Here is a 27,921-nt window from a genome sequence, read left to right on the forward strand (position 1 = left end):
GATTTGTGAAGAAAAAACGATTTTTCTTCTCTGAAAACTTGCAAAATTGAGGCAAAACAAAAACATTTGGAACAAATCTTACTCGGACTATATCCCTTACAGCAAATCGGGATCTCTAATGCAAGAGAACACCGAGGGTAAAATATAGACCAGTTCCATCTACCTGTCGATAAATAATTTATCAGTCATCCAAAGGGCAAAAGACTGAGCGAAATACACAAAAAATAAATGTGAAAAACAGATGAAGAAGCGAAGACCTGTGTTCTGAGATTCTTTTTTCTGGGGCTATTCTATGCCGGTTTCTTCTAGTCTCTATACACAACATAAAATTAGGTATGGATTCACAATTGATGCTACCCACTTTGAGTTTTAGAATGTGCCTTACGACAAACCACACACAACACCATCGCCTTTGCAGTTGGGCGAGCCATCTGTAACTCCATTTCTTCTGTATCCCCATGAAGGTTTGGTTCTTTAAATGTAGAGAAACAAGTCACGTTATTCAAAATCTTGAATCAAATGTAAAAGTTAATTAGTACAGTGCGCTGCAAGGACCTCTAAATACAACGTCCACGTACTTATCAAAAATGTCATTGTGCATTAGTACACGTTATAGTTGAGAAAAAAACACTTCTGATATTAAAAATCTTTATTTATGTTTGGTCAGTACAGGTAAGATAATATTTGAGCCACAGAGCAATTTGCATGAACGAAGTACAACAGTCCTTAAAAACTGAGTAACTATGCACACAGGCCTTCAACATTCAGTCACCAAGAGAAACTTCACAGATATGTGGTGGAAAACAGCAACAATCAAACTACCACAGGACTGAAGTCCTACTGTATGAGAACAAAACTACTGAGTCGGGCAAACATGGCAGTCTTAAACTCACAGTATACTATGACAAGCGTTTAAATGGGTCTATTATGAGAGTAAGAATGCCCTCACATAGCACAGAGTCTACATAAACACAGATTTGTACAGACGTCAAATGTTTTTGGAAAGGAGTGCGTCTTCGACTTCACATTAACTCGTACAAAAATAACTTGTGTCTACACATCTCTTTGCAACAGCCAACATAACAGTTAAAATGTTCAAACTGGCAGAGAATTTACATAATGCAAGAAAGAAAAAAATGAAACGAAATTGTGAAAAAGTATGCACTAATTCAAATTCTTCCTGTACAGTAGTCACTCCCAATTTAAATGACGCTGTATAAAAATGCAGGGTGAAAAAGGGCTACAAAACTGAACCCTATACGTTTACAGTGGAGTCCAAACCGTTTTGAACATGTCGGGAACTCATAGTTCTGTTACCTTTTGTAGTAAGTGGTTTTTCCTCTTGAGGATCATGATTCGAGTCTGTATCATTTGAATGGTGAGTGAGTGAGTTTTCACTTCCAGTAGGAGAGTCTACACTTTCATACCCAATACTCAGTTGATTAAGGTAGCTACTGCTGGTGGCTTTGCTAGCTCTCTCTTCTGAGTGGTTGGAGAGTTTATTACCATTTCCGGGGGATGCAGTTAAGTCTTTCTCTAAGCTTCCACCCTCCCTATGAAACCCTGACCCAGACGTCCTCTGAAGGGAAGCGCTGCCGTTGCTTGGCCCATTTGCCAGACGGCTGCAGTCTTTACCGGAGGCCTCTCCCTGATCAGTTGGCTCAGAAGTCCTGCTGGTGCTTGGGACAGAGGCGTGTGACTGTTGTTGCTGCTGAAACATCAGCAGTTGCTGGCGAGAATCCTTCAGCTGCTGTTGGAGAACCAAAATAGTGCTTTGCATTCCCTCAACCTCCTCATCAAGTTGGATGATGAAATCATTCAGTTCTGCAGTTAAAGAAATAAACAATTTTTAATTTCCAGCACTTGACAAAATTAAAAACGTACATAAGCACACTTCAGTTGTAAAATTAACCACCTTTTTTGGAAGAAAAAAAAATTAAAAGTACTTTTCAACTAAGCAAGTCCACCTTGTTCAGCAGATAGATGACAGTGAAGGAGGACTGGACACAAAGGTTGTCCACAGTGGACCCAGCGATAAACATGGCGAATTTGGGTCTCACTATTATTTCAGTCAAATGCAAACTTTTCATGCATCTCTTTTCAAAACAGGTGATGGAATCTTCTCTATACATACTGTATGAAACTTATTTTCGAGAAAACAATGTTTCCAGTATGTTCCTTTGCCTATTTCCATGCTGCGCTCTCTTGTAAAATGTAGGTAGTGCTGGGTGCAAAAGAAGAAGCTGAAAGCCAGTTGTTACCAAGAAGTGTAATCGTCAGGTTGCAGCATGCCTGGAAGTTCAAATGCAGCACAGAGACGGTAAATCAAGATCCTCAACTTCGTTAAATGTAAAAGGAATAAAACAATGGCTTCAATTCTGTATGGTCATGCTGGGATTTCATTCACTTATTGGTCAATTAAGTAACATGTAGGGCGTTTTAAATAACAAAAAATAAATTTAATTAACATGTAGGAATAAGGTGTAGGCCTCGGACGAAAAGCTGTATTTTTTAAACACGAGAAAGCAGTAGGCTTTCATACCGATCAAGGTTAAGTTTAAAATGCTGCAGAATGCATTTTCCCTCGTTTTCAAAACCCGTACCTAGGTCAGGAATGTGAGATGTTAAAATTTAATGACACAAATGTGCTGAGATAGAATGATTTAATAAGAAATTGTTAGATTTCAAACTTTCCAAATGATTAGATTTCATAAAATATAATGTATTAAAATGTTTCGTTTAATTTCCGTGGAATGTTTCACATGAGCAAGAGATCTGTCAATTTAAATGGATGAGAAATCCATTACCTAATGCTGTAATATAGAGGCCTAACCATGAACAGTTTGTTTTGTTGTAGGTGAACGGTGGGAATTTTACCTCAACTTGCTAAATGTACACAAAAAAGTTTCTTTCTAGAACTTTAATTTCTATAAGTCATTGTCCTTAGACTCTTTAGACGACGGAAGCTTTCTTGTTCCTATGATGACACCGTGTGCTGATTGGATGGACTGACTGAAGATAGATATAACTTGCGGCGAACTATTGAGATGAAATGTTATATAAATGTGTGCTCCAAGATGAGGCCATGAGATACTGCCAGAATCTCTTCTGACCCAGACTCTCTGCTGATTCTGCAGAGCCCTTTGCAGAAATTTCTCAGGTTTATTGAGAGATCCTTTATTTCCCCTGCCTGAATATATGCTACTTTGAGTTTCTTGAACCTCTCTTTATGAGAGGTTCTAAACTATTGTAGGAGGCCGGCCTGGTTTGTAGTGGGTACCTTAGGTACTTACACCTTATATCAGGTCCAGTTATTCCTTATTAGATAAGCAGTAGTGTTCTAGCACATTAGGCTGATAGAGGTAGCTATAGCAGAGCTGCTTAGGTTGAACTAGGAGACATGCAACGCTCATGCAATACCACTTATAGTTACACAGTACTTATACACAAGTAAAGACAATACTCAGTGTTATAAAAAAAATAAGGGTATTTATTTGGGTGACACTACCAAAAATAACTTCGAGACTATATTCCTTCTGGAGGTAAGTATTTTACACAATATATACACTAGACACCACAATTAGACAAGTAATTAGTCATAGGATAGTGCAAACAATAGGAAATGCTATAGAATGCAATGGGAGAAAATAGGTCTAGGGGCAACACAAACCATATACTAAGAAAGTGGAATTCAAATCACAAATTCTCCCCTAGACAAGTGTAGTGTGTGCAGAATCGCTGGGAGAGTAAGAATACTGTGAAGGTAAGTAAATTACCCCACCCCAGAAAAGCAGGATTAAAGTACTGCAAGTTTCCATAGGACACACTACACCTTGTGATATGGATTATTGCAGTGACCAACCAAGTCTGCAAACAACTGCTGGATTCCTGGACCTGAAGACCTGCAAAAGAAGGGGACCAAGTCCAGAAGTTGAAAGAAGTTCCAGGAAGGACAGGAGCCCCTGCCAACCCAGAAGAGGGTGCAAAAGAAGAGTCCCCGCTTGGACGAAGACTGCAGAAATGCACCCTAGGAAGATGCCAGCGGGCTCCTGCGTGATGCAAAAGAAGTCCCATGACGTGAAGATGGATGCAGACGTGATTTCGTGTTGGAAGTCGCCTACAAGACTTGGTTACGACAAATATGCATTTTGCGTAAAAATGGCACTGGCTGGGCCCAGGAGGCCTAAACTGTGTGAGGGGGAAGTGGGGGCTCTCAGCACTATAGAGAGCCCTTAGGATGCCAGACAGCACCCACGGGTGTCCCAGGACACAGGGACAAAGGAGGTGCAAAACGCAGTTCGTGCAGAACAACAAAGGAAGGTCCCACGCCGCCGGAGAACAACTCAGCGAGCTGAGCGTTGCAGGATGAGGTGCTGGGGACCTGGGCCTGGCTGTGCACGAAGGAATTTTGCAAATAGTGCAGAGAGGCCTCAGGAGGTGATGGAGACGCAGTACACAGGGGTACCATCGCTCTCAGGGAAGGCAAGGTCTTACCTCCTCCAAATTGCATCAGCAGGACCTTAGGACAGTCTACGTCAATGGTGTCCACCCCTCTGTGCTTCTAGGAGCACGCTCGTCACTGTGAGACGAGTCCAGGAGTACCAGTCGTTGACTTGGAAGGTGCCTGCGTGAGAAGGGGAGTGGCTCCGTCACCCCACAGGAGATTTCTTCGGTCCTTCTGGTGCAGGGTGAAGACAGGGAGTCCACTGACCGTGCACACCGTGGAAACTGTTGCAGTTGCTGGGTGGAGCTGCAATTGCAGAAGAAAATTATCCCTTGTGGATACTTTGTTGCTCTTACAGCGGTTCCTGGTGCAGGCTGCAGTTGATCCGAGGTCAGAGGATGAAGTAGTAGTTGCAGAGGATTCCTGCTGGAAACTTGCAAGTAGAATCTAAAGAGAACCCACAGGAGAGACCCTAAATAGCCCTGAGAGGGGGATTGGCAACCTTATCAGGTAAGGACCTATCAGGAGGGGTCTCTGACGTCACCTGCTGGCACTGGCTACTCAGAGCCCTACAGAGTGCCCCCACACCTTGCAAAGCAAGATGGCTGAAGTCTGGGGCACACTGGAGGAGCTCTGGGCACCACCCCTAGGGTGGTGATGAACAGGGGAGTGGTCATTCTCCTTTCCTTTGTCCACTTTTGCACCAGAGCAGGGGACAAGGGGTCCCTGAACTGGTGTAGACTGGCTTATGCAAGGAGAGCACCATCTGTGCCCTTCAACGAATTTCCAGAGGCTGGGGGAGGCTACCCCTCCCCAGCCTGTAACACCTATTTCCAAAGGGAGAGGGTGTAACACCCTGCTCTCAGAGGAAATGCTTTGTTCTGCTTTCCTGGGACTGAGCTGCTCAGACCCCAGGAGGGCAGAACCCTGTCTGTGAGGTGGCAGCAGCTGTTGCTGCAGTGCAAGCTTCAGAGAGCTGGTTTGGCAGTACTGGGGATCCATGGTGGAGCCCCCATAATGCATGGAATTGGCTCCCCAATACCAGATTTGGAATGAGGGTACAATTCCATGATCTTAGGCACCTTACATGGCCATATTCTGAGTTACCATTGTGAAGCTACATATAGGTGTTGACCTATATGTAGTGCACGTGTGTAATAGCGTCCCCGCACTCACAAAGTCCCAGGAAATGGCCCTGAACTATGTAGGGGCCCGTTTGCTAGTGCAAGGGTGCCCTCATACTTAGTAACTTTGCACCTAACCTTCAGCAAGTGAAGGTTAGACATATAGGGGACTTGTAAGTGCAGTGAAAATGGCTGTGAAATAGTGAGTGCACTATTTCACGCAGGCTGCAATGGTCCTGTGAAAGGGTTTGTCTGAGCTCCTTCTAAGTGGCAATAGAAATTCTGCAGCCCATAAGGATCTCCTGGAACCCCAATGCTCTGGGTACCTAGGTACCATATACTAGGGACTTATAAGGGGGGGGGGGGGGGTCCTGTGTGCCAATTGATATTGGTAAATGAAGTCGCTAGCCTAAAGTGAAAAATTTTAAAGCAGAGAGAGCATAAGCACTGAGGTTCTGATTAGCAATGCCTCAGTGACACAGTCAAGCACTATATAGACATACACATTAGGCCATAAACTATGAGCACTGGGGTCCTGACCAGCAGGATCCCAGTGAGACAGGCAAAAACATACTGACATATAGATAAAATTGGGGGTAACGTGCCAAGAAAGACAGTACTTTCCTACAATTATGATTTCAGATTTAATGCTAAAGCTTCATGATTTTAGCTCTCAAATTTAGAGCTCTTTTTGAGTTCCAACTGATGTGTTCTCATTCTCTACAGCTTAGAACAGGGACTTTTCCCCTTTCAGAACACAGTTTATGCATTTGTTGTGATATTAATGATTTGTATTAACTGAAAATGTTCTCTGATCAATAAAGATTTACTTACAAAAATTGTAATGCTTTGAAAGTCACACCAACTCTTACTGTCTCCCAAAACAGAAATCGAAATTGTACTGAATAAGATGATTTTAACTCACAGTTCCTGACTAATTCCCATTTGCTGCAAAGGTCTGTCGCCCTTGGGCCCAGTAAGAGCGGGAACTTTTGAGAGGATGAGTTGGTAAGATTTATGACAAACTACATAATTATTTAAACTCCCTACTCCAACAAAGCTGGTAGTGATAGGACAGTTTACGTAATAAGAAAGAGGACTTTTAGTAATTACAAATTGCCCCGAGATAGATGCCCATTACCCATTGCCTAGAGCCAGAGTGTGAAGATTGAAGGAGTGCAGTTTTCTAAGGTGGTTGCAGAATTGGAGGCATGAGTGTCAATACACCGAAGTTGATTGTTGCAATTTTATTAAACTTTTGGTATCGCTTGAGTGTTGAATGAATTACTGAAGTTTATGAACTGCTGATGCTTATGCACGTTTATCATCTTTGACAAAGAGGTTATTGGACTAAGAAGTTGTCTAAGATCCCAAGATAGATAAACAGTTGATTTATGGTCTTGATGTCTGCTAATGATTTGTGGTGCAGGTCGTGAAAAGTCGTCGACTGCACTTTTGAGACAGGGATAGTAACAATTTATTGTGATTGTACTAACGTTGGTCAATGTTAGTGGAACCTAATGCGCAAAGGTAACACTGCACGGATTAGGTGATTTCCTGCTGGTCAAGATTTCATTTGTGTGCTTCAAAACTTTTTTTTCTTTTTTCAATTGTAAAAGTCGGAGGCTGTATAAGGAAAATGTCACTTACCCAGTGTACATCTGTCCGTGGCATTAGTCGCTGCAGATTCACATGCTGTGCACATCCCGCCATCTGGTGTTGGGCTCGGAGTGTTACAAGTTGTTTTTCTTCGAAGAAGTCTTTTCGAGTCACGAGACCGAGGGACTCCTCCCATTTCGACTCCATTGCGCATGGGCGTCGACTCCATCTTAGATTGTTTTCCCCGCAGAGGGTGAGGTAGGAGTTGTGTATGCTAGTAATAGTGCCCATGCAATGGAGTGAATGCGTATGTACATAATAAAGTTTCAAGTAATCTATTTACAAATGTACAAATGTTTAAGATCTACTTCTAAACGGCTACAGGCTCCCGGGGAGGCAGGTGGGTGCATGTGAATCTGCAGCGACTAATGCCACAAACAGATGTACACTGGGTAAGTGACATTTTCTGTTCGATGGCATGTGTAGCTGCAGATACACATGCTGTGCATAGACTAGTAAGCAGTTATCTCCCCAAAAGCGGTGGTTCAGCCTGTAGGAGTTGAAGTAGTTTGGAATAATGTTCTTAGTACAGCTTGACCTACTGTTGCTTGTTGTGCAGTTAGCACATCTATACAGTAGTGCTTGGTAAATGTATGAGGCGTAGACCATGTCGCTGCCTTACTTATTTCGTTCATTGGAATATTTCCTAGAAAGGCCATGGTAGCACCTTTCTTTCTGGTTGAGTGTGCCTTTGGTGTAATAGGCAGTTCTCTTTTAGCTTTAAGATAGCAGGTTTGAATGCACTTAACTATCCATCTAGCAATGCCTTGTTTTGAAATTGGATTTCCTGTATGAGGTTTTTGAAAGGCGATAAAAAGTTGTTTTGTCTTTCGAATTAGTTTTGTTCTGTCAATGTAGTACATTAGCGCTCTTTTGATGTCTAATGTATGTAGTGCTCTTTCAGCTACAGAATCTGGCTGTGGGAAGAACACTGGTAATTCTACCGTTTGATTCAAGTGGAACGGTGAGATTACTTTTGGTAAAAATTTGGGATTTGTTCGTAGAACAACTTTATTTTTGTGTATTTGAATAAATGGTTCTTGAATGGTAAACGCTTGAATTTCACTCACTCTTCTTAGAGATGTGATGGCAATTAAAAATGCAACTTTCCACGTTAAGTATTGCATTTCACAAGAGTGCATGGGCTCAAAAGGTGGGCCCATGAGTCGTGTTAGGACAATGTTGAGGTTCCATGAAGGAACTGGTGGCGTTCTTGGTGGTATAATTCTCTTTAGGCCTTCCATAAACGCTTTTATGACTGGTATCCTAAACAATGAAGTTGAATGCGTAATTTGCAGGTAAGCTGAAATTGCAGCAAGATGTATTTTTATGGAAGAGAAAGCTAGTTTTGCTTTTTGCAAATGTAATAAGTATCCTACTATATCTTTTGTAGATGCGTGTAAGGGTTGAATTTGATTATTATGGCAGTAATAGACAAATCTTTTCCATTTATTTGCATAGCAGTGTCTAGTGGTAGGCTTTCTAGCTTGTTTTAGGACCTCCATACATTCTTGTGTGAGGTCTAAGTGTCCGAATTCTAGGATTTCAGGAGCCAAATTGCTAGATTCAGCGATGCTGGATTTGGATGCCTGATCTGTTGTTTGTGTTGTGTTAACAGATCTGGTCTGTTTGGTAGTTTGACATGAGGTACTACTGACAGGTCTAGTAGTGTTGTGTACCAAGGTTGCCTTGCCCATGTTGGTGCTATTAGTATGAGTTTGAGTTTGTTTTGACTCAACTTGTTTACTAGATATGGAAGGAGTGGGAGAGGGGGAAAAGCGTAAGCAAATATCCCTGACCAGTTCATCCATAGCGCATTGCCCTGAGACTGATGTTGTGGGTACCTGGATGCGAAGTTTTGGCATTTTGAGTTTTCCTTTGTTGCAAATAGATCTATTTGTGGTGTTCCCCAAATTTGGAAGTAAGTGTTCAGTATTTGTGGGTGAATCTCCCATTCGTGGATCTGTTGGTGATCCCGTGAGAGATTGTCTGCTAACTGATTTTGAATTCCTGGAATAAATTGTGCTATTAGGCGAATGTGGTTGTGAATCGGCCAATGCCATATTTTCTGTGTTACGAGACACAACTGTGTTGAGTGTGTCCCTCCTTGTTTGTTTAGGTAGTACATTGTTGTCATGTTGTCTGTTTTGACAAGAATGTATTTGTGGGTTATCATGGGTTGAAATGCTTTCAGCGCTAGAAATACCGCTAACAGTTCTAGGTGATTTATGTGTAACTGTTTTTGCTGTATGTTCCATTGTCCTTGGATGCTGTGTTGATTGAGGTGTGTTCCCCACCCTGTCATGGAAGCATCTGTTATCACGTATTGTGGCACTGGGTCCTGGAAAGGCCGCCCTTGGTTTAAATTTATACTGTTCCACCATTGAAGCGAGATGTATGTTTGGCGGTCTATCAACACCAGATCTAGAAGCTGACCCTGTGCTTGGGACCATTGTGATGCTAGGCACTGTTGCAAGGGCCGCATGTGTAACCTTGCATTTGGGACAATGGCTATGCATGAGGACATCATGCCTAGTAGTTTCAGTATTATTTTGACTTGTACTTTTTGTTTTGGATACAAGGTTTGTATTACATTGTGAAATGTTTGTACTCTTTGTGGACTTGGAGTAGCAATCCCTTTTGCTGTGTTGATTGTTGCTCCTAAGTATTGCTGTGTTTGGCACGGCTGCAGGTGTGACTTTGCGTAGTTGATTGAGAAACCTAGGTTGTGTAGGGTTTCTATGACATATTTTGTGTGTTGTGAACACCGTTTTAGCGTATTGGTTTTGATTAACCAATCGTCTAGGTATGGGAACACATGTATTTGCTGCCTTCTGATATGTGCAGCTACTACTGCCAGGCATTTTGTAAAAACTCTTGCCGCAGTTGTTATTCCGAATGGCAACACTTTGAATTGGTAATGTATCCCTTGGAATACAAACCTTAGCTACTTTCTGTGTGAAGGATGTATTGGTATATGGAAATATGCATCCTTTAGGTCTAGTGTTGTCATGTAGTCTTGTTGTTTGAGCAGTGGGATTACGTCTTGTAGAGTAACCATGTGAAAATGGTCTGATTTGATGTAGGTATTTTGGGACTTTGGAACTTTCCTCTGTTTCTTTGAAACTGTCCTCCTCTATATTGTCCCCGAAAACCTCCCCGCTGATACTGGCTCTGGTAAGTGGGCTTTGTTTGTGAGGTTGTGGCTTCTGTGGTTTGCCCTCGAAACCCCCCTCGAAATTGTGTTTTTCAAAATGTGTCTCTGCTCTGCGGGGAGTAGAGCGCGCCCATGGCTTTGGCCGTGTCAGTGTCTTTTTTAAGTTTTTGAATTGCAGTGTCCACCTCCGGCCCAAACAACTGCTGTCCGTTGAATGGCATATTCAGCACAGCTTGCTGTATCTCTGGCTTAAATCCTGATGTACGCAGCCATGCATGCCTCCTTATCATTACTGCTGTGTTGACAGTTCTAGCAGCTGTGTCTGCAGCATCCATTGCTGATCTAATATGATTTTGGAGATATTTTGTCCCTCTTCGACCACTTGCTGCGCTCTTTTTTGAAACTCCTTTGGCAAGTGTTCAATAAGGTGTTGCATCTCGTCCCAATGGGCCCTATCATATCTGGCTAGCAAAGCTTGCGAATTTGCAATACGGCACTGGTTTGCTGCCTGTGCCGCCACCCTTTTGCCTGCCGCGTCGAATTTTCTACTCTATCTGGAGGTGGCGCGTCTCCTGAAGTATGAGAGTTGGCTCTTTTGCGCGCTGCTCCAACTACAAGAGAGTCTGGTGATAGCTGTTGTGTGATGTACACTGGGTCTGTTGGTGGCGGTTTATATTTTTTATCTACTCTTGGAGTAATGGCTCTCCCTTTGACAGGCTCTTCAAACACTTGTTTGGAGTGTTTTAGCATTCCGGGCAACATTGGCAGACTTTGATATTGACTGTGCGTAGACGACAGTGTATTAAAAAGGAAGTCATCTTCAATGGGTTCTGAGTAAAGGCTGACATTGTGAAATGCTGCTGCCCTTGAATGTAGCCTGTACTATCCTCAGGTGGCGAGGGTCTTGCTGGATAGCATTGAGGACTATTGTCTGACACTGGTGCGTCGTAAAGGTCCCATGCGTCAGGGTCATCTTGACTCATCCCCGTATGTGTTGGGGATTGCATCATTGGTGGAGTGGCTACCGGTGATAGTTGTGGAGAGTGATGTGGGGATGGTGGTGGTGTTATTTGTTTAGCCACTTTTGCTTGTGGCTGTTTGTCCTTGTCCTTGTCTTGGAAGGCAAGTTTTCGTTTCATTCTGATTGGGGGAAGAGTGCTGATCTTCCCTGTATCTTTCTGAATAAAGAGCCGCCTTTGCGTGTGATCTGGCTCTATTGTCTGTAATTCTTCTTCAAATCTGTGTGTCTACATTTGAGAGGACAGTCCTTGTTCCTCTGAATAGGAACTAATTTTCAGTTCGGAGGCCGGATGTTTCGGCACCAAAACCTTTTCTGCTGCTTTTTTCGGCTCCGACAAAATCTTTTTGCTTTTCGGCGTAGCGCCCTCTCTGTGCCGACCAATTTCGGTGCCGCTGTCTCGGTGCCGAATCTTTTCGGAGCCACTCTCTCGGGCCCGAGATTGCTGCATGCCTGTATCTCGACCGGAGTCTGATGACTTCGACACCAGCTCGCCCTTTTTCGGTGCCGATGGACGGTCACCTACTTTTCGGGTTAAGCCATGGCCTGTTGGCGGTGGTGTCCCCTGGGCTTTGGCAGTCTTTTCGTGAGTTTTTTGTTTCGACGTCTTACTCACGGTTTTCGGCGTTTCTTCAGGATCGACCTCCTCCGAGTCCGAATCCTGGATGGAGAATGTTTCTTCCTCCTCCTCAAAACACCCTTGTCCTGTCGGCGCCAACGCCATTTGCAGTCTTCTTGCTCTTCGGTCCCCGAGTGTCTTCCTCGGCCGAAACGCTCGACAGGCCTCACAAGTATCCTCCTTGTGTTCTGATGACAAACACAAGTTACAGACCAGGTGTTGATCTGTATATGGATACTTGTTATGGCATTTTGGACAGAAGCGGAATGGGGTCCGTTCCATCAGCCTTGAAGAGACACGTGGCCGGGCCGACCAGGCCCGACGGGAATCGAAAAACCCCGACGGGCCACCGGAGCTCTTCTCAATTCGGTGTCAATCTGTTGTAACTAACCCGATACCGAACGCAAACAATACTGACGATTTTTCCGAGATTCTAACTAACTTTCCGACCCGAAACACGGAGCGAAAATGAACACGTCCGAACCCGATGGCGGAAAAAAAACAATCTAAGATGGAGTCGACGCCCATGCGCAATGGAGTCGAAATGGGAGGAGTCCCTCGGTCTCGTGACTCGAAAAGACTTCTTCGAAGAAAAACAACTCGTAACACTCCGAGCCCAACACCAGATGGCGGGATGTGCACAGCATGTGTATCTGCAGCTACACATGCCATCGAACACCTGAATATTCCGGTTGTGGAGTTCTTTTGTTTTTCTTTGGAAGGGTCAGACAAAGGCTTATTTTATGCTCCATAGATTAGTACAATTAATATTTTGTGTGAATAAAAAGAACCTGTAAGGGAAGATGAGCTGCTGCAAGGAGCTGGTTGTTGCGTCATATTGTGCCTCACTTGTATTTGTCGGTTAGTGTGAAACACCAATCTGAGATTGGTTAAGCTGCGTGGGAAGCCACCCAGTGACTGGTTGACTAGGTTACAGAGCTGTGCTGAGACTGGGAGACAGGCATACTGAAAACTGAGGTATATGAAACAATTTAATCATAAAACATTTATATTTCGTTGTTTGCCATTTGATTTAAATTCGAAAACCTGAACATTTTCAAAGCTATTAGATGTTTGAGAGGTGATGTTTGGGTTCATTTAATTTGATAATTATAGACCGATTACAGGGAGCACTTTGAGACTTGAAGCCTCATCCTAGACACAACATAATTTGAACCACTAAGTGCTTGGGAGAGGCTGGCCTGCACTAGGGATAGAGATAAATACAATGACAAACAAAAAGAGCAATGAAGAGTTGAAAGACTCAAATAAAGACAAGCGTGAACTTAAAAACATTTGTGAATTAATTTTATGATGGTTGGAAACAATCAAGGGGGAGTATGTTAGAGCTTTTTAAATAATTAAAAAGTAATGTAATTAACAAGTAGGAATATAGTGTTGGGAGACAGTCTATATATACCCTACAATTACAAATGAGAAAAATAAGCAATCTGAAAATACACAAGAAAGCCACAAAGAAAGACTAAAGAGAAAAATGAGAAAACATGAGATGAAATAAGACATGGACACTGATTCAGGAGACAATATTTTGGACAAATTTTTGGCTGCACATTTACCACCTTATGTGGGTCCTGTGACAAATACTGATGGAACAACAACTAATAATGTGACAGTGGCTTAAGCCTCTGTTGATCCAAATGTATATTAAATGGAAAGATCATCGCCAGTAGCACAGACCAGACACAGTTTGTCGCAGTGGACCCAAATATCAACATGGCAAATGTGGGCTTCATCTTATTATTTTAGTCAGATGCTAATTTTTTAATGCATCTTTTCAAAACATGCATGTGATGGAATCTTCTCTATACAAATGAAACTTATTTTCATGCAATAACGGTTTCCATTATGTTCTGTTGTCTATTTCCATGTCGCCACTCTTTGACCATGTAGTGCTGGGTGCAAAAGAACAAGCTGAAAGCCAATTGTTACCAGGAAGTGTCATCTTCAGGTTGAGGAATGCCTGGAGGCTCGCATGCAGTGCAGACTGTAAATAAGCATACTTTACTTTTATATTTTAACAAAGTAATCAAACAATGGCTTCAAAACTGTATGACCAAGCTGGAATTGTTCTCACTTATAGGTCAATAGAGTAATGTTTAGATAATGTGTGGACAGAAGTCCATGTAGCTGGGTTGAAAATGTCAGCAAAAGGAATAATTCTTAATCTAATGGACAAAGCACCTCTCTTGCAAGTAGAACTTGTGTATAGTACCTTGTTGAGTGCACTTTCATCCGTCAATGTTTGATTTTCAAATTGCGTTGCCATATTGTGGCTGTGTAAAGGTAACAAAAAGTTGCTTTATTGCTTGAAATGGTACTGCAAGTCAACATTGTACAAAAGGGCTTTTCTATTTTTTTTGTCTATGGAAAGATATTTCTGTTCAATCTTGTGAATTAGAAAAAAAAACATAATTCGGTGGACTTCACTTATTAGAAAGACGTTACTATCTTTCAAAATAATCAAGAATCCTTGAGTACTTAACACTACTTTATATTTATGGAACTTAGGGGAAAAACTAGGAATACCAGAAGGAATGCTCTTCAGAAGATAAAAGCTGTAATCACTATCAGACATAATCCCCACAACAGTTGTTTCAGACAGCGTGAATTCATCAGTTTAAATGGTGGACCCATGAGAACCCACGTAGATACTGAAAAATATTTTCATTCTTTTAAGCCCTTGCAAGAAGGTTCAAATGAATTGTGAAATGAAAACTGAAGTGTGCTATTTATTTTGTATATAGGTGAATGCTATGCCCTTATTTTGTACAGAAATGTGGGCCGAATGTGCAAAAAGCAATGAACGTCCAAATGTTCCCAACTTAGTCACACCACACTTTTGCCATATGGCAGTGCCTCCTGATTATCAATCATACAATGCTCTGTCAACTGCATCGAACCGAATTTTAAGACTACAGGTACAAAAAACCTAAATTATATGATTCGGGAATAGGAATGATCATACCTTGTTCACTGCTGAGTGAATACAACTGAGTGGGTTAAAATGTCCTGAACAGAGGAAGACCGGAGTGCCACAGTGGAGCAATAAAAATGAAAGGAGCCTTACTCAATTTTCTGGCCCCATTTGGAAGGGAGTATAAGCGTAGGGAAATCTTCTTGACCAAGCTATCCTTCAAGCTCTCCCTTGTGACTGAAGGTGTAGGTTCAGAAAGGCAAAGTTCTGGGATTCTGCATTTGTGGCAAACACGTTGATGCCTGATGACCACAGAATATAAAATACTATGCCAATAGAGGACTCTTCATCACCCACGAGTGTTTCCTGATGACTGATTGCTAGACCTCCAAAATTTGTTGTCTATAACTTGGAGGTGCACACCTAGATAAGAAGTGCTGCTCAGATTCAGAGCCACAGATCTTCTGGCATTATTGACAACCCAGCCTCTGATTTGGTGCTCAGTACATGGATGACACTGTCTGAGCACATTAAAACCACCTTTTAAGTCAGAGCAATTTAGAATATGTTCTTTGCCAATGCATCTTCTTTGAATGCCAGAACACTCATTTGCAGCTTAGTCTCCCACCCTAATCCAACAGTGCAGCAACTGTGTTTAAAGTCACTTGCTGCCAGAGGTTTACAAAAGGCCTGCTCAGATTTAGCTTGTTCCACTACTAAAGTTTCTGAAGAACCATGGCCATTTATTACCAGAAATCTCTTAGGACACTGGTAACCTGAGACCACTGTGTTACTAGCCACGGCTCAAGCTGTGAATGTGCAATCTTGGACTGGGAATTAGGTTTATGGACAAGAAATTATGTCTGCACTTGTTCTTGTGATAAAAAATTGTTGGGTTACAGATAAATGAAGGACAGCCTCAAAAGAAAAAAACATGTCTTGAAGAGGATGGCAAGACATATCTGGCACATGAATAATAAAAACCAAGTTTGTGAAGCAACTGAATATTTTGAAAGGTTTCTATTGTGCATTTTAAAGAAGTCTTTCAACTGTCAGGCAAAGGTATACATTGAGCCTAGGCGAAATTTAAATTACGCCGCCTTAATTTGCTTAATTTTGGCAATGCCACGTTTTGCATAATATTATGGCGTTTCACGTAATTAAGAGCCCTTAGCTCTAATAATTCAGTGAATTGCACAACTTGCAGTAAAAAGTTATTACAGGAACAGAACATATGCAGCTGTCTATGGTGCTCTTGTTTAAATACATCTGCCAAAAAAAAACATGAAGATACATTTCTTTCTAAACTATAGGGCAAAGTGACAGATATACATTTTGCGTAATATGTAATTAAGCATAATTACACAGAAGCAAATTAAGCAAATTTTGCACTTCCCGAGAATCCATGAACGGAGTATAGTATCTCAAACGCGATGCATTGCCACAAGTGAGACACATTTGGCAAATACTCTTAAAGCAGAATTTACCCCGAATTGGAAAACGTCTGATAATGCTTGGCACTAACCACACATGTCAGCATTGGGTGATGTGCTGAAATCACAGGCAAATGGAAATACCCATGCTTTAGGTCTACAGAGTTTATGAAATCTTCTTGCAAGTTGTCATCAAGCAGTCCGGAGTTTCATACTGGTTGATAAGACAAGTCCAGGACAAGGCGCAATATCTGATCATTTTTAGTGATTGTTACAAAATCAGCTTTATAGACAGTGCTGCTATTTTTTGTTAAAGAAGCCACCTCTTGTTTTTTTCACTCCTGGTGATTATTCCTTGTTATCTGTATGTCATTTGATGTAATTATTATTTTTGCTAAATTGTGACTATTCATCATTGTAATGCGACATTAGAAAACTATCAGCTTTCACTCAATTGGCTTATTGTAATTGGGCAAGTCATTATTTGGCATCAGAAGAGCCTGAAGCCTCCTGGATTTCTACCACAAATATGACCTCCCGTACTGCTAAGGTGCTGCCACTGCTGTGACACTGTTTAAAAAAAAAAAAAAAAAAAAAAAAAAAAAAAGCTCTGATGGCATTTGTCCCTCAATGCTTCAATCGTTTAATGGATGTTTATTTTGAGCCTTACAGCGCTAGTAAACACTTACAAACCATAACGAAAATAATCTATGGAGTGGTCTGTGTCCTGGTGCAGTGGCTTCAGGGAACGTAATCCTGAATCGTTCTAGTCATTAAAAAAGATTTTTTTTTAAAACAAGTTGCAATATTCAGAACCAAGCACTGGGTGGCATGAGTGAGGCATGCAAAGCTGCAGTAGACTCCTGTCAATCAAATTACCAATCAGTTGAAAAATAAAGCGCCACAAACTAACCAGCTAAATGTATAAGTATAGACTCGTAGAGAATGTAAATCTAGTTACTTGCCTGTAACAATAGTTATCCATCACTGACTTTCAAAGATTTATAGTTTAAAGTATTCCCTGTCGTCAACCTCGGAGAACCACGGTGACATTGCAACCCTAGAAATTAAAATTTTCTAAGAAATGATTTGCAAAACATTTGTTTTATTAACCAGTTAATTTAATCAGAAATGACCCAAAGTTTAACCAATGAAGTGAAGGCACACAATCTCCACTTCCCAGCGGTCAGCATAATTCAAAACTCGTGTGGAAGGCAGCCCTTTTTCACATCCTGCTCAGAAACATCACTTGTCAGGTTTCAGCTACTAATGAAGTCTCTTCGACCCAGGGGACCCGTATTGTGAAATTACACTTCCTAGTTGATAATTTCCTCGAGTTTTCCAACTACACTGTCGAGAGGCAGAATCCAAGAAAGCACACTTTAAAACTGTTTCTTGTGGCAAAAGACTTTATGCCGAAGAACCTCATGAAAATTACATAGGTTGTCTGTATTCAATGTGAAAAAACAAATTTTGAAGATCACGAGGGACGTCTACCACAGTGATTCCAGAGTAAGAAAGTGGCGGAGGCTGCCTCCTTGGCAATTCATTCGAATATCCCAGAAGGGAAAAAAAATCTGTGGGTGAAAAAAAAAAAACAAATAGAACCACCGATATCGGAAAACTGCCAAAAAGGCCTCCAAGAAGTCCAACAAGCAGTCAGACAAAGTATGCAAAAGGGCCTTCTGAGGTGCCTAATGTGAAGGAAGGAATGGTTTCTTACCTGTAACTCCAGTTCTCTCGTAGGGGTATTTCCATGATAGTCATAAGCACTGAATAGTTCCGCGCGCCTGCGGGGACCCCGGAGCACTGTTGTGTAGTATATTCTTAAGTGCAATCATCAGCTCCTTGACAAAAAAGGTCTGTGAAAAACACTTAAGAATAACAATGTGCAGCCTATGTGAACAGCTACACAAGCCAAAATTGTTAGAGGAAAAAACAGTTGTAGTGTAAATTTCACGTTTAAACCTCTATTTATTCTATAAATACATAAATAAATACATTCTCATATTTTATTTACACCTCTCATGAGAATAAAACAATGTAGGGCAGTGTAGCCCATAGGCTGCCATTATACAGAATGAAAATAGAGCTGTGCCTTTAAGAAAGTAAAGTCTTCCTGTTTCCCATCATGCACAGCAAAAGGCAGTTGCCTCAGTTCTTTTTTGGAGGCTATTAACCTGACATGAAGAAAAACAAAACATTTGTTGGAGTACCAACCTCCATAATATTCATATTCTATGTCAACTCCACCGGGGAGGAGGGAGGGTTGCTTATGACTATCATGGAAATACCCCTACGAGAGAACTGGAGTTACAGGTAAGAAACCATTCCTTCTCTCGTAGGGGATTTCCATGTATAGTCATAAGCACTGAATAGAGTAGCAAGCCCATCCCCATAACCGCGGTGGAGTAGATATAAGAATACTGAGAAAAAACATGAATCATGCAAAAAATTCTTGAGCAAAGCCTGTCCAACCTGAGCATCTGCCCTAGCGTCTGTATCAAGGCAGTAATGCTTAGTAAAGGTATGGACCGACCTCCAAGTGGCAGCCTTGCATATTTCTGCCAAAGGGACATTTCTCATCAAGGCTACAGTAGCTGCTTTCCCTCTGGTAGAGTGGGCTTTTGGCCTACCACCAAGGGATTTGTTTGCTAACTGATAACATAACATTATACATGAAACAATCCACCTGGATAAAGATTGTTTAGATGTGCCCAAACCTGTTCTGATTGGGCCATAGTTAATAAAAAGCTGTTGTGATTTTCGTAAGCTTTTTGTCCTGTCCAAGTAAAATTTCAATACTCTCTTTACATCCAGAGAGTGCAGAGTTCTCTCAGCAGGAGTAGCTGGATTCTGAAAGAAAGTCGGTAATGAAATTGTTTGGTTCACATGGAAGTCGGAGACTACCTTAGGTAGAAATTTTGGATGAGTTCTCATTACCACTTTTGTAGAATGAAAAACCGTGTAGGGTTCCTGCGCGCAAAGGGCCTGGATTTCGCTGACCCTACGCGCTGAAGTGATTGCCACTAGAAAAGCAGCTTTCCATGTGAGATGCTGCAGCGATGCCTTGTGTATCGGCTCGAATGGCGTCAGCATCAGACGTGATAAGACAACGTTCAGTTCCCATGGAGGAGAAGGCTTTCTAATGGGAGGAAAAACCTTCTTTAAACCTTCTAGGAAATCCTTAATAATCGGCATCCGAAAAAAGGACGTTTGTGAAGGACTCTTTCTGTATGCCGTTATCGCCGCCAAGTGAACTTTTATTGACGACAGTTGTAAGCCCGATTTTGCCAAACTTAACAGGTATGGCAGGATAGATTGTTCTCCACAGGAAACCGGGTCAATGTTGTTGTGTAAACACCAAATGCAGAATCTCTTCCACTTGCTTGCATAGGCTGATCGTGTGGAAGGGCGTTTTGCTTCCTTCAGAATTTCCATACAGTCCTGAGGTAGGTTCAAGTGTCCATATTGCACTAGCTCAGGAGCCATGCTGCCAAACTCAACGATGAGGGGATGGGATGAGATATCTGCCCTCTGAACTTCGTGAGAAGGTCCGGACGATATGGTAGCCTGATGTGTGGTTTGAGTGACCGGTGCAGAAGGTCTGGGAACCACCACTGGCGTGGCCACTCCGGAGCAATTAGGATCATTTTGGTCTGAGCATTGGACAGCTTCTGGAGGACCGCCGGAATCAGGGGAAGCGGTGGAAAGGCGTAAAGAAATGCTCCTGACCAGCTTATCCACAGGGCATTCCCCAGTGTCCCTGGATGGTAATATCTGGAGGCGAAGTTTTGGCATTTTTTGTTTTCTGGGGTTGCGAATAGGTCTGTAGAGGGGATACCCCAGAGTGCGAAAATGGAATGAACGACGTCGTCGTGTAGTACCCATTCGTGGTTCTCGTTCATTACCCGACTGAGGGCATCCGCTTGAACATTCTGGATGCCGGGCAGGTGAGTTGCCACTAGCGACAGGTTCCTGGCTAGAAGCCAATGCCAGATTGTCTGAGCCTCTCTGGATAAAACTCTGGACCTGGTGCCTCCTTGTTTGTTCACGTAGTACATAGTGGCCACGTTGTCTGTCTGAAGGAGAGTTTCCGTTCTCAGAGAGGGAAGGAAGGCTTTGAGCGCAAGGTGGACTGCGCGAAGTTCCAGCAGGTTGATGTGATAGAGACTCTCTCTCTGTGACCACTCGCCTTGGACTCGAAGATGTTCCATGTGCGCCCCCCATCCGAGCAGTGACGCATCTGTTACGATGGTTTGAGATGGAGGCCGTTGTTGGAACGGAATCCCCACCAAGAGATTGCTGGGTAAGCACCACCACTTCAGGGATTGTAGGGTGTGAGGAGAAAGAAGGACTTTGTTCTCCCAATCGTCCCTCAGTTGACACCACTGATCCTCTAGATTTTCCTGCAATGGTCTCATATGGAGGCGAGCATTGGGAACCAGATGGATACAAGACGCCATCGAGCCCAGTAGAGAAGCTATTATTCTTGCAGTGGCTTGAGGTCTTTCCTGCAGTTGTTTGCATTTTTGGAGAATCGATAACCGTCGTTCCTCCGAAGGAAACACCTTTCCTAGCCTGGTATCTACAATGGCCCCTAAGTAATGCAACCTCTGAACAGGTGTTGCTGTAGATTTCAGAAGATTGACTTGAAGACCAAGTTTTTGTAGCAGTTGTAGAGTCCATTCGAAATGGTGCTGTGCCTCGAGACAGCTGGAGGCCTTTATGAGCCAATCGTCTAAATAGGGGTAGACGAATATTCGCTGTTTCCTCAAGTGGGCGGCTACTACCGCCATGCATTTGGAAAAAGTTCTTGGCGCTGATTTTAGGCCGAAAGGTAGAACTGCAAATTGGTAATGGCGTTTTCCGACGGTGAACCTTAGGAATTTTCGGTGTTTCTTGGTTACTGGGATATGAAAGTAAGCGTCGCAAAGATCTATCGCACATAGCCAGTCGCCCTGACGTAGATGTGGGTAAATTTGGTGTAAGGCTAACATCCTGAATTTTTCTTTGCGAATCCATTTGTTTGCTGTCCTCAGATCTAAGATGGGACGAAACTCTTGTTTGTCTTTTTTCGGTACAAGGAAATATCTCGAATAAATCCCCTTCCCTTGTTGGCTGATGGGAACGGGTTCTATGGCTCTTTTCTGCAATAGGATATTGACCTCTAACTGCAGAGCTTCGAGATGGTGGTTGGCTGTTTTGGGTGGAACAGATGGTGGAGAACTGGTGAATCTGAGAGCGTAACCATGTCTCACAATATTCAATACCCAGGCGTCTGTTGTGATGCGTTGCCACTCGTCCAGATGATTTGCGATACTTCCCCCTACCGGAGTGGGTAACGGAGGAGGGGGAAGCAAAGATTCAGGGCTTAGACGTGGGAGCTTGTCGAGGTGTCTGGGTCTGAGGTGTTGAACGACCCCTTGTCGACCTTCTGGAGAAGCCCCTCTGATGCTGCTGCTGTTGCTGAGGGCGTGAAGACGTCCAATGTGGAGCCTGATACCTGTGGGTGAACAGTCTTCTTTGATATGGGCGGAATCCTTTTCGCTGTTCCTTAGGTCGCTCCATGCCTACCGCTTTCAGGGTATCCAGCTCCGACTTCATTCTGGCCATCTCATCATCGGCATGAGAGCCGAACAAAGTGGAGCCTGAGAAAGGCAGGTTCTGTATCCTCTGCTGTGCTTCGGGTTTAAGCGATGTAAGCCGCAGCCATGCATGTCTCCTGAGCGCTATACCATGAGCATAGTTATGTGCGGATAGTGTTCAAGAATCCGCCGCAGCACTTATAATCTGGTTAGAAACCATAGCTCCCTCGCTCACGACCTCTAGGAAATCTTCCCTTTTGTCCCTAGGGAGATGCTCCGCGAACTGCAGTATAGAGTCCCAGAGGGATCGATCATATCTCCCTAATAAAGCAGTGGCACTGGCTGCTTTCATGGTGATGGATGCCGTCGAGCATACTTTTCTTCCTGCAGCATCGATCTTTCTGCTCTCTTTGTCTGGGGGAGCAGAGGAAGACGGTGACGTCGAATGCGATTTCTTCGCTGCCACTATAACTACCGAGTCTGGTACTGGGTCCGACCTCAAGAATAGAGGATCTTGCTCTGGTGGACGGTACTTTTTAATGAGTCTGGAAGGAGCAGACTTTGTTGTAGCCGGCGTGAGAAAAATGTCCATTGCTGGCTCAATAAGACCCGGAACCAGTGGAAGTAAAGGTCGTGAAGATGTCCTTTGATGCAAGGTCTCAAAGATCACTGATGTCGATGGGGCCGGAGCTGCTAGCGGGATATTCAGCTTGGTTGCCCCTCTTACTAAGACCTCCTGAAAAGTGTTGACATCATCTATGGGAGACACTCTTGGGGATGGTGAGTCCGATAAGGTTGGAGAGTAGTCTCGTGTGGACGATGAAGAATGTCCATGATGTGATTCCTGACGACGGTGCCTAGAGGTAGATGTACGCCTCGAGGAATAACCAGAACGCCCTGCAGATCGCGTTGGAGTCCTCGGAACAGGTTCTGGAGGAGGCGCCAGAAGAGGAGCCGTAGGTGTTACCGGCGTCTGTGGTAACGGCGACTGCCTTTGCGAGAGCTGTGGCGATGCTGGAAGTAGGATAAGCGAGGCCGAGGATTCCGAGGTTGTATAAACCCTTCTAGGCCTCTTAGATGGTCTTCTCGACGTCGAAGCACTCCTCGACGTCAAACTGCGGTGACGGCGAGTGCCTCTAGACGTCGACTCGTCTCGCCGCTGAGAATCTCTCGACGACGAACCTCGACGTCGGTGCGGTGACGGTGAACGCCTCCGACGGCGAACACTCTCTCTCGACGGCGATCTCCCTCGCCGTGTCGACGGCGAGCCCGACTCGGATCTCCTTGACGTTGACTGTGTTCGCCGTGTCGACGGCGACCCAGATCCTCTCGACGTCTGGTGTCTTCGCCGCCTCGACGGCGAAATAGCTGTCGACGGCGAACGATGCCTTTTTCTCGCCGGCGAAGCACTCCTCGACGGCGAACATGTTGGCGCCGTTCCCTGCTTCGACGTCGACGCTCTCGACGTCGTCGGAGATCTATGTCGTTTTTCAGCAGGTCTGGAAGGAGTCATGGAGGAAACAGGTTGAGCCCTGGTAGAAGTCTGACCTTCTCCTCGCTCTGTAGTGGAATGGCCACTTTTTCTCCTGTCCTCTCTCGCCTGAAGTCGGATCTTCTCTCTATCACGAAGGGTTCTTCTAGAGAAGGTTTTACAAATGTCACACGACTCCGGTTTGTGGCTGGATGGAAGACAAATTATACAGACCCTATGTGGATCTGTTTTAGCCTTCTTTCTTCCACAAGAAGGACATTTATCAAAAAGTGAAGGCATTTCTAACTAGAAAAAACCTCCAAATTCTGTCAGAATTTGACAGAAATCAGTAGAAAATGATCACTCAAAGGTAAAAACGTCGAGTGAAAATGAAATTCAGAAGATATTTCAATGAATTTCTGTCACAAAAGCTTTTGTGAGGTAGAGCTCAATGCTTCAGGGTCCTGTCAGCAGGAGCCGGAAAAAAGAACTGAGGCAACTGCCTTTTGCTGTGCATGATGGGAAACAGGAAGACTTTACTTTCTTAAAGGCACAGCTCTATTTTCATTCTGTATAATGGCAGCCTATGGGCTACACTGCCCTACATTGTTTTATTCTCATGAGAGGTGTAAATAAAATATGAGAATGTATTTATTTATGTATTTATAGAATAAATAGAGGTTTAAACGTGAAATTTACACTACAACTGTTTTTTCCTCTAACAATTTTGGCTTGTGTAGCTGTTCACATAGGCTGCACATTGTTATTCTTAAGTGTTTTTCACAGACCTTTTTTGTCAAGGAGCTGATGATTGCACTTAAGAATATACTACACAACAGTGCTCCGGGGTCCCCGCAGGCGCGCGGAACTATTCAGTGCTTATGACTATACATGGAAATCCCCTACGAGAGAAAGACTTTCAGGACCTCATTATTGAAAGCACCACTGACAAAGCTGCAGATGACTACCATCGTTGACTCAACCGGACTCTGGTGGTGAAGCATCAATACCCAGAGGCATCGATTGTATCATGGGTTGCTACAAAGGCACCTTCACTGATGTTTAATCCTGCCTGCTGCCCCTAGTCAATAAGGCATTTCACCACATCAACAACTATGAACATACCAACGACACCATCTGGTCGCTACCCAAGCAAACTACAAGACCATCGGCTGAAACCTTGACACCCTTAAAGCTTGAATCAGATCCTAAAACAAGATCTTGCCTCACCCCTTCAAGAAACTGCAACACTGAAGTTGATTTGCAGGATAAGGGTCAGTTAGGAGCAGTTACTGGTCAGACAGGATTCATTTCAAATGTCAGAAGCATGATGACAGTATATTTGAAGTACTTGCACACAAACACCGTTTTCTCTTGGGTGGTCTCTGACAAAGAATTGATGACTCCTGTTTTTATCTCCCATACAGAGCATATGATTGTTCTTCAAAAATTTAGCATTTTCTGCTGAAACAGTTTTTGGAAGAAAAACGGCAACTCAGATTTTCAAGAAAATGTGAAACTTTCTTAGGGATAAATTGAGGGCATGTTGGGATTCCCAATATATATTTATGAATCCTGAAATGTGGATCTTGAACTAAAGCATGTAATTCACAACCTCTGCAAAAAAAAAAAAAAAAAAAAAAAAAAAAAACTGCTATCAAAATGTTATCTTTCAAAGCAGATGTTTCATAGAAACCTTACACTTCAAATCCATTTATTAGTCCAGCTAGCACTATAATTATCTGGTGAGTACATGTTTTTTTGCCTCTTTCAAGAATCAGGAATAGAAAACAAAAAGTATGTTTGGCGTTTCCCTATGGTACAAATTGCTGTAGCTGAAAATTCTCTTGAAGAAAGCAGCGTCTTCTAAAGAAGTTCTCTCTTGGCAGAGTAACACTTGGTTGACAGTCTCGTATGTTCATTAATGGGTTTTTACAACCTTTTCCTTCAGGTTGCATGGACTGAACTTTAAGACGTCAGAAACCACATACCAGCACCAGCAGTAAGCTGTCTGAGAATAATGTTCCCTTTCCTTGTAGGTTGGTCGATTCATTGCCTTTAAGTAGGACTATTTCAGCACGTGTATAACTATGGCCAAGTCCTCTGTGGAGGGACTAGCATTATGTCGTCTGACATGTTGTGTAGAAGACATGGAAGAACAAATTACTTACCTTGGGTAACGTATTTGGTAGAGACTAGCTGCAGTTTCCTTATCTTTGAATTCCCTGGCATCCACTTCGAATCTGTAATTTTTTGCTGAGCAATACCCTACACACACCGTCATTTGGATCTGCGTGCGTCGGTAGGCTCTGCGTGGCGTCGTCAGCATCGTTGGACCAGTCTGACACATCACGGTCACCTATAAAGGCACCACCGCGGTGCACACACGTCAGTTCTTTTACTGACAAACTTCCACACCAGAAGTGCAGAATCATTGAGAGGACCAACAGTTTGTCTCTGCAAAACTAGGGCCCTGAAAGGAATAAACCCTAACCCTACTAGACATAGCCGCAGAGCGGGAAGGCATGGGTGGGTGTAAGGAATCTGCAGCTAGATAGTCTCTACCAGATAATGTGTTACTGAAGTTAATTAACTTGTTCATCTGATAGAGATTTCTAGCTGCAGATTCCTTACCTTTGAATAGATACCCAAGCCATAACCACCTGGCGGTGGGCTGCGGATACCTCTACTACACTAAAAAGTCCTGTAGAACTCAACGGGCAAAGTGTCTTTCTCTCCGTACCGGATTGTCCAGGTAGTAATGTTTTAAAAACGTGTGCAAAGATGCCCACGTTGTCGCCTGACAAATCTCCAGGACTGGAACACCCTGAGCTTGTGCAGTGGTAACAGCTTTGCCCCTCGTAGAATGAGCCCTCAGGAGGCTTCTTCCTGGCCAATGCGTAGCAGATCTTGAGTCAGAGAATGACCTAGTGCGAAATGGTTTGGCTCTGCACTGCCCGACCGTTCTTTGCTCCAACGTGCCATAAAAAGAGTTGGTCATTCACCCGGAACTCTTTTTTGTGCGGTCAAGGTAGAATGACAACGCTCTTTTGGGGTCCAGTCGGTGGAGTCGCTCCTCTTCCTTATAGGGATGCGGTGGAGCAAAGGTGGGCAGGGTTATGTTCTGACCCAGATAAAATGGGGTCACCACCTTGGGGAGGAAAGATGCACGAGTCCTGAGCACCACCTTGTCTGGACAGATAGTGAGATACGGTGGCTTTGATGACAGGGCTTGCATCTCACTCACCCCCTCCTGGCAGATGTTATTGCCACTGAGAAGGCTGTTTTGATGGTGAGCAGCCAGAGAGGACAGTTGTGTAAACGCTTGAAGGGAGCACACACCAGAAATTTGAGGACCAAATTTAAGTCCCATTGGGGCATAACAAAGGGTGTAGGGAAAAACATATGAAAAAGCCCTTTGAGGAATCTCTAAGTACAATGGGGGATTTGAACAGTGAATGCTGATCAGGCGGCCGAAGGAACGCCGAAAAGGCAGAAAGATAGCCCTTGAGAGTACCCAAGGCAAAACCCTGCAGGGCAAGGGAAAGTATAAAGAGAAGGATATCAGAAAGAAGCACAAAAAGGATCAAAAGACCTTTCTGTACAGTAATATACTAAGCATTTCCAATGGCAGGCATATACCATTTTAGTGGAGGGACGTCTGGCTGCGAAAATAACTTAAAAGTCTTCCGGAGGAAAGTCAAAAGCCATCAACTGCCGCAGCTCAATCTCCACGCATGAAGGCGCAGAGTTGACAGGTTCGGGAATAACAACTACTGTCTACTTGTGACATTGGACTTTCTATGGCTCCCTTGGCCACGAGAGCCGTAACTTTCTCGCAGAGCAAGATTAAATGATCCTCCATCAGCTGTTCTTTCAATGGAGGGATGGGGGAGGGAAAGAGTGGAAGTGGAGGGAATAGATCTTCTGTATGATGTGCAAGACCCATTTGTCCGATGTTATGACCTCCAGTGAGGGAGATGAAATTCAACTGGACGAACATGGACTTGCAGAACCATACCAGGAGGGCTTGGGCACTGTGGAAGAGGGGGGCTGGGTGATGGCCGACCTCTGGCTAGACCCTTTGGGTCTGAAGGTACCTCGACCTTGTCCTTGCACTGGATGCTGTGATGATGGGGGACTGTGGCCGACCTGTGGGTGGTGTGGTACCCCATTCCCCTTCCAAAGCCTCGAAAGGCAGACTGCTGGTTAGCAGGCACTGAGAGGCCCAAGAATCTGGCCACAGCTCGAGAGTCATTGAACTGCTCAAGCACAGAGTCTGCCTTTTCTCCAAAATTGCTTGAGCCATTGAAGGGCCTGTCCATCAGGTTTGCCTGGACATCCCCCGAAAAGCCAGTCATACGAAGCCAGGCGTGGTGTTGAAGGACCACTGTCACTGAAATTGCCCTGATAAGCAAGTCAGTTGTATCCAAACCACACTGAATCGTAAACTTGGCTGCATCTCACCCATCC

At 43.6% G+C, this 27,921-nt stretch overlaps 1 protein-coding gene across 1 annotated transcript in view; it reads right to left on the reverse strand.

Annotated features, from left to right (window-relative positions):
- Positions 1–631: 631 nt before the first annotated feature.
- WTAP (WT1 associated protein) overlaps positions 632–27,921 on the reverse strand; it is a 263,014-nt gene continuing 235,724 nt past the window's right edge. Inside the window, exon 8 of the mRNA XM_069235141.1 lies at positions 632–1,824. Coding sequence (XP_069091242.1) covers positions 1,256–1,824 — 569 coding nt within the window. The 3' untranslated portion in view covers positions 632–1,255. The remainder of the gene's footprint in view (positions 1,825–27,921) is intronic.

This window comes from Pleurodeles waltl, chromosome 5 (genome assembly GCF_031143425.1).
Source record: "Pleurodeles waltl isolate 20211129_DDA chromosome 5, aPleWal1.hap1.20221129, whole genome shotgun sequence".
NCBI lineage: Eukaryota > Metazoa > Chordata > Amphibia > Caudata > Salamandridae > Pleurodeles > Pleurodeles waltl.